This window comes from Megalobrama amblycephala, linkage group LG15, assembly GCF_018812025.1.
Source record: "Megalobrama amblycephala isolate DHTTF-2021 linkage group LG15, ASM1881202v1, whole genome shotgun sequence".
Lineage (NCBI taxonomy): Eukaryota > Metazoa > Chordata > Actinopteri > Cypriniformes > Xenocyprididae > Megalobrama > Megalobrama amblycephala.
This window is the reverse complement of record NC_063058.1, coordinates 4039766-4047706: the sequence shown is the minus strand read 5'-3', so window position 1 is coordinate 4047706 and position 7941 is coordinate 4039766. Positions and strand designations below refer to the sequence as shown.

The 7941-nt window shown below is 32.2% G+C and overlaps 2 protein-coding genes across 2 annotated transcripts; both read left to right on the top strand.

Annotated features, from left to right (window-relative positions):
* The first annotated feature begins 498 nt into the window (after positions 1-498).
* Positions 499-2841, top strand: LOC125246584 (SLA class II histocompatibility antigen, DQ haplotype C alpha chain-like). The gene is made up of 4 exons (XM_048157557.1): positions 499-619; positions 1027-1272; positions 1439-1717; positions 1947-2841. The coding sequence occupies exons 1-4, from the start codon at positions 562-564 to the stop codon at positions 2066-2068; spliced, it is 705 nt and encodes a 234-aa protein (XP_048013514.1). The 5' UTR covers positions 499-561; the 3' UTR covers positions 2069-2841.
* A 1356-nt stretch (positions 2842-4197) lies between these two features.
* Positions 4198-6250, top strand: LOC125246581 (H-2 class II histocompatibility antigen, E-S beta chain-like). Its single transcript, XM_048157553.1, has 6 exons — positions 4198-4339; positions 4549-4821; positions 5141-5422; positions 5566-5679; positions 5776-5803; positions 5905-6250. The coding sequence occupies exons 1-5, from the start codon at positions 4276-4278 to the stop codon at positions 5796-5798; spliced, it is 756 nt and encodes a 251-aa protein (XP_048013510.1). The 5' UTR covers positions 4198-4275; the 3' UTR covers positions 5799-5803; positions 5905-6250.
* Positions 6251-7941: the final 1691 nt, after the last annotated feature.

The following is a 7941-nucleotide window of genomic DNA, read 5'->3' as shown; positions in this document are numbered from 1 at the left end:
CTGGGAAAAAACCAGAGCCCCCAGAGGAAACCCACAAGGAACATTCAAACCTCACACAGCTTAGTATTGTTTCATACATATCCTAGACACTTTTTATTTTATATTGCCTTATTTTCAGGTCTTATCTCACTTCTCATGCACACAACCATGCACAAACCAGGTTCTTTAAAATGTTCCTGTCATTAAAATTAATCCATGTATCATTGCATTACTTGTATGAAAAGTTATACATTTACATATATCTTATGTAGTAAATTATGTAGACCAATTTTTCAAATGCAAAACAAAATGATTGTTTTCATTTTGATAACTGTATATTGATAAGTCATAAAACAATTTGTATGTGGTAGGTTGTTGCTTTTTAATTTAGAAAACTGTGTAAATGTAAAACAGGAAAAACATTTTTTTGCCCAGATACAAGAATATCAGATTTAGGGACAATTTTGATTGGTTGAGGGGATTATAAGACTGCTACATGATCCACAAGGCGGAGTAAAGACCTGCTATCATTACACAAAAAAAGAGTTTGTGTAGTGTTTGTTCCATTTAGCTCAGAGAAAGATGGAGCTCTATGTGTTTATGTTCATGCTTGCCACACTTGTTGCTTCTGAGAAAAAAAGTAAGTCAGTGAATTTGTTAAAAGACACTTATCTTTAACAGCATGCAAGGAAACTAATAAGTAATATGCTTTCTAAAAGTTTGTTGTAGTGTTTAAATGATTGTGGTTTGAAAAGATTTGTTTTGTATTAATATTTGATTTTTTAAAAATTGCATAATATTCTGTAAACAGACGAGGTTTTAAATATTTACAGATAAAACATGAACAGCTAATTCAATTATGGCATTTTTAATGAACAAAAAATATTTTGTTCTTATTTACAATCTTTGCAATGTATGAATGTTATGAATGCCTATTCAAATAATCATATATCGATCTTTCTCACAAACAGTATATTGTCTAAATCGAAAATAATGTGTTGTCACATTGAGCTAATACTTATATATTTTAACTTTTTTCTTTTTCAGCTGTGCATAAATGGTTCTTTCTTTTAGGATGCTCTGATACAGAGAAAGAAATGTTGTATGGAGTGGACGGAGAGGAATACTACTATGCAGACTATGTTAAAGGAGTAGCAGTAGATGCTCTTCCTGACTTTACAGTTCACCCTTCCTTCCCTGGACTATATGACCAAGCCTTAGCTGAGATTCAAATTTGCAAAGCAAACTTAGCTTCATCTATCAAAGCTTATAAAAATCCACAAGTGAAAATGGGTTGGTATGCATTTGAATTACCCCTATTTAATTACATATGCTCATTTTTATAAGAAAACATCAGTTCAATAATGTTGTGAAATTGACTGTGTAAAAACTGTTTAAAAAACTGTCTCTTAAATGCTTGAAATAACAACAGCATAAATGTATTTTCCTGTGTTCACAGACAAACCTCAGACCTCCATCTATGCTGAGAATGTTGTGCAGCTGAATGTTGAAAACACACTCATCTGTCATGTGACTGGATTCTTCCCTCCTCCTGTCAGAGTCTCATGGACTAAAAACAACGAGGGATTAAAAGCAGACAGTCTAAGTCAGTATCGCCCAAATGATGACGGCACTTACAACATCTTCTCCAGTCTGACGTTCACACCTGTGGAGGGAGACCTTTACAGCTGCACTGTGAACCACACATCTCTTGATCAACCTCAGACCAAAACATGGGGTGAGTGTGTGTTTTGTTTAAAATCACTGTACTTTTAGATTTCTGTTATTTATTTTTCACAGTTGTTGTTTTTTTTTAAAGTATATATATTCACATAAAATAGATGATAAAGAGCAGCCTAAAATATACATATGAAAACCAATCAATTGCACAACACTGGAAAAGTCTAAATTTATTATTATTATTCTTTTTTTGTTGCATAAATAAAATGGTTTTGTTTATATCCCAGATGTGGATGTTGCTGTACCCAGTGTTGGTCCAGCTGTGTTCTGTGGAGTGGGTCTGTCTCTGGGGCTGCTGGGAGTTGCTGCTGGAACTTTCTTCCTCATTAAAGGAAACAACTGCAACTGACAACTCTGAGATGGAAGCAAACTCAGAAAATAAACTATATATAGTGTGTAGCAAGCCCTGCAAATAAATGTTTCATTTGGCCCAAGTGGAATTGAAAATAGTGATACTTTATTCTGTCACTCATCACATCGATGACAGGAAGCATCTTACAATTTTAGGAATAGATCTCAATGTGAAGAGTTCAGATGCAAAAGCCTCTAAGTGCCATCTGAAATTTTCTTCTAAAATGAGCATTAATATCAAGCTTGTATGTTTAGGTTCAGTAATTTCACTTTAATGGCAATTAATAGGTCCTTTTCATTGCCATTAAAGTGAAATAACTGAACATTAACATACAACCTTGATAAAAATGAAGAAAATTTCAGACGGCACTTAGAGGCTTTTGCATCTGAACTCTTCATGTGTTCTTTAACAACATTAATATTGTCTGGTAACTAATGCAGAAATGAGGCAACATCTTTGCTTGAAATGTAACACCAAATACACTTACATACAATATCTAAAATCCTTGAAATGATAGTTGATCTTTTTGCTAATACATCTTCAGTTCATCCAGAGTGATATCTGAAGATTGATTGATTGATTCAATTAAAAAAAATTTTTCACAAATATAATGGTATTCTTAAAAATTGTGTTACTGTGTGCTTGAAAATATATATATTTTTTTTTACATTTCCTGGCATTGTTGTAATCAATTTAAAGTTATAAATTCTACAAGGTCTTGTACGTTTTCTGTGATACACTCCAAATAAAGCTTCTATATTTTGATTTCACTTGTGATTTTATATTGTTTTGTCATCATTAAATCTGTCCCAAGGCAAGGTAGCCTCAAAAGCAATATATGTTCAAAGGCAGAGGAACAGACAAAAATAGAATAGGAACAAAAACAACATGATATCTTAGAATGACCCATGGAAATATTGTAGCCAATATCTACACTTATGCATTTGGCAGACACCAAAGTGACATCCCAGGTGAAAAAAAAAGTACATTTCTTTAATATAATTAAAGTGCTCTATTTTCACGCACTAATTTTGTACTTAATATACTAAAAATTCTCCTTAAGTACTTCTTAAGATCATCTTAAGAACATCTAAGTGTACTCAACCGTGCTATCAAATTCTCAAAACATTGCACAAAAAATATCCCTAATGTTTTAAAAACTGCAATACAGCCACATTTGTACATTGTGTTTCAGTAAAATGTACAAATTTCAGTTGTTTAAGAGAGTTAAGAGAGTTTAACTGTGAATTCCCAATGCAAAGAAAATGGAGAAAGAAGAATGAGAAAGGAAGGAAATGAGAGCAAGAGAGAAAGGTGATAAAGTTAGCAGAGGTGGAAAGTGCAAAAGAAGAGGTGAGAGGAAAAGTGGAGGGGGGGGGGGGGGGGTAACGAGTAGAAGAAATATGTAGGATTGAAGAGTATATATATATATATTTTTTTTAAATGTTCCAAACTTTGAAAGCGGACACTAATAAATTACTACAGTATAAAACACTATATTCACATGCCTCAGTGAAGAACTTTGTGACAAACATGAATGTTCATCATTATATATGTGCATCTGTAGCTATCATTAGGCAGTGAAATTAAGTCTGTTTTATTGTCTGTTTTACCTTTTTTTAGAGAATGAACCATTGTTTATAGAAATGTATAAATCAGCTGAGAAAAACTAAAGCAGCTTGCTGTCTGTCATATAAAGAAGAATGTACTAAGTAAATAAAATAAAGTAAAAAAAATACAGGTTTTGTGTTTAATAGCAATAACATTTTCTTTTGTTACTTTAAGCTTTTTTATTGCATTCTGTAAGACACAGGAAGGTGATAAGATGCTGTGCTAAACAAATTGACCTTGTTACAATCAGTACAGTGAGGGATGGTCATTATCATTTTTGCTCTCGAGAAGTTCCTGTTGCGATTTGTCAGATTGGTATTTGATTGTAGCAAACAACTTTAAAACATACACTTTAAACTTGAAAATGTTAAAATATGATAAAATATTTATTTAAACGCTTACATTTATCAAAGAAGGTTAAACAATACAGTCATTGTGTAACTGGCTTTAGTTCTAAAATAAAACAGGATCTGCTTAGCAACACTTGACACTCATATGTGTAGAGACTGATTGGCTGGTTGTTTTAAATGTTCACCTCATGAACAAAGTATTGCTGGATTCCTCTTCAGTTGGGACAGTCACGGTGAGGGAAAATGTCACTGCCGAAGGTCTTGAGTTGTTATCTCATATTGATGCTGTCTGCATTCACTGGAGCAGGTAAATAAAATGAAGAGTAATGCAAAATGAATAGATAATGACAGTAGCATTCTGCTCATTATTAATTATTATTGGTAGAAGTAGTTGTAAAAGAAAAAAAAAACAGTTCACTGTTATATATAATGTATCCAGTTCTTCTGTTCTTGTGTAATTGAGCAAATCATCTAACATAAGTGTAATATTGATTTAACATCATTTTTTTTCTTCAGATAATGGATACTACTATTCTCGATGGGCAGAATGCATCTACAGTTCACATGATCTCAGTGACATGGTGTTCATTGATAACTATATCTTCAATAAAGATGTGTATGTACAGTTCAACAGCACTGTAGGGAAGTATGTGGGGTACACTGAACATGGAGTAAAGAATGCAGAAGCATGGAACAATCCCAGCCAACTGCAGCAAGAGAGAGCTGAGGTGGAGAGATACTGCAAACATAATGCTGAAATAATTCAGAGCGGTGTCATTGATAAAACAGGTAAGCAGCACAAGATTCTGATCTCTCCTGTCACAATAGGTACTTTTACACAACAGTTTGCTCATTTTATAATTCTTTAAAAATTTGTGTTATGAAAACACCATAATGGTCTTTTAAAATGCCACAATAATAATAACTATAATAATAATAATAACAATAATAAAACACAATACTTACGTTTTAATTTTTGTTTGCCCTTGAACATATAAGGAATACACTCCCAAACACATGCAATGTTTTTGAAACTTTATAGTACACCTTGAATGTAATCACAATATTTATTGTACATGCTTTTAAGATGTTATTGTTATTGATTCAGTGCCACCAGAGGTTAAGCTCAGTTCAGTGACTCAGGCCGGTGGCAGACATCCAGCTGTGTTGATGTGCAGCGCTTACCGCTTCTACCCAAACCAGATCTCAGTGTCCTGGATGAGAGATGGTAAAGTTGTGAAGTCTGATGTGACTTCAACTGAGGAGATGCCTAATGGAGACTGGTACTACCAGGTCCACTCCCACCTAGAATACACTCCCAAATCTGGAGAGAAGATCTCCTGCACCGTGGATCACGCCAGCTTAACTAAACCCATCATCGTAGACTGGGGTAAGAGGAAACATTTATTTTCCCTCATATAGGACATATGTTACATATTTTTAATATTTTTATTTCATATTTTTAAAAATAAAATTTTAGCCAATATTAAACACTAAAATATTCAAATAAAGCATAGTTTCTGTACATCACAGATCCCTCTCTTCCTGAGTCTGAGAGGAATAAAATTGCCATTGGAGCTTCTGGTCTGGTGCTGGGAATCATCATAGCAGCTGCTGGACTCATTTACTACAAGAAGAAATCAACAGGTCAGTGGAAATGAGAGCAAATCAAGCTTATACTCATCTATGTTTATACATCATGTCTCATTCAAGTTCTTTATTAATCACTTTTTATTTTGATAGGGAGGATCCTTGTACCATCTTAATGATGGTAAGTTTTTAATTAACACTTTGAAAACTCAGTTTGTGATAATAAAATAAATTATCATCACATTGTTAAACTGATTCACATAATAATCACACAAATTACAGGTCAGACTGACTGGAAGAGGAGTCCACAATTCATGGATGGAGAAATCATTTTTTGAACTTTATACTGATGTTTAATTTTTAACAACAAATACAATTTTGGAAAATGAAAACAATAGCAACAAATCTAATAAATCTGATATTTGCAATTTTTAAATGTTGATGATAATATAATGATGAATAAAATATAGAGATTATAGAGAGAAGCACAGATTATTATTCTTGCTTGCTTTTTTATTACTTTTACTGGATTAACATGCATATAGGTTCATAATGTTATAAAACACATTCTTGTAAGTCTTGGTTACTAATAAATATCAGTCAGGCTCTGGGTCTGAGAAACTCTGAAGTCTTTTTCTGATTACTATTTTACTCTTTTTTACAATATAACAAATATTAGAACTACATTTGTGCAGTCTTATATGTAATATATTTGATGTTTTTTTTTGTTTGTTTGTTTGTTTCATAAATTAGACCATTCATTCATTAGACTTATTCATTCTGACAAAGATTCTTCTGTATGATTTGATGACTGCAAAATATCCATGTTTTCTTTAGAAACACCAATTAAAACATTTCTTGGTTCTATGCTGTACATTAATTTCAGCTCTAAATAAATGTCTTTTACAAAAGTTTTACAATTTTTTTCAAATAGCTTATAAGATTTCTCTTTTTAAAAACTCCTCACGCAGTGTTTTTTTTCTTCTTTCTAAAATGAAACCTCAGCAGTTCATCTTTCTTCCAAAATGCCCTAAAACACTTAATTTACAGCTGAACATAAACTCATTCTATACCATAATGTAGCAAACATTATTACAGTTATCATAACACAATGACCTGCATGGTCGCACTACAAAACCATTTATCCGAATTATTCGATTCCTTTATAAAAACAAATGAATGACAGCTCTTTTTGTGTTTCATGCAAGCACATGTTACTAGGGTAAATCATAAATGTTGTAATTGAACTCTTTCAACATGTAAAAAAAGAAAAGAAAAAAAAAAGATACTTCTCAAACTCTAACACTGAACAAAAATGTGCCTACAACATATCTGTCACAGTTCCAGACATTCCATGTATGTCCAACTTTGCAGATATTCTGCAGATATGTACAGACAATATATTCTATATAGAAGCGATACTTCATAATTTAGACAGTGGTCATTTACTTCATGAGGACAACAATTCATCTTTTGCTTTACACATAGCCATCACAGTTAAGTTGTGAAGATGTAACTGGACCATATTCATCGCAGCGACGTACCAAATAACATTCCATCATGCCGACGTTATAGTGGTACTTTGCTGGAAATAGGGCGAAGTCTTAATTACCAAAATACCATGTAATAAAGGTTTATTTATAATATCTTCTCGCCTTTAGTCTGGGACATGGAAATGAGCTTGGGCCATTACCCTAAAATACAAATAGAACTGATAAATATTTCATTCTCTGCTGTAAAGAAGAAGAAGAAAAAAAACTGGTCCCACTTCATATTAGGTGGCCTTAACTACTATGTACTTACATCAAAAAATAAGTAGCTACAATGTTCTTATTGGGTCTATATTGAATTGCAAAACACTTTTGCTGATATTAAGGTGGGATACGGGTAAAGTTAGGGAAAGCTTTGGAAAAAGCTTTTTTCTTGCTAAATCCATAAATTATAATGGTTTAACAGTGAATACCTTTAGGAATCACTACATACATACAATGGAAACCAATTAAAAAAACATATTAAATTCTAATAGAAAATGGCCAAAAAAACACTGCATTTATTTCATTCAAATACTAAGCCAATATATTCTGAACATGATGAATTCTTTAGCCATCAGTATAGAAAATTTAAAACATCAATTCATAAATTAAACAATATCAATAAATAATGCAACCAATGATTAAAATGTTTTATTCTTTTTATTAAAACAATCTTTCATCATTAGTGGCGGGTATATTTAAACAAATACTGATTTTATCACAGGTATGTTATTGATATTCTTATTGATACTACACTCTAAAAAATGCTTTTGCGATTGGGTTGTTT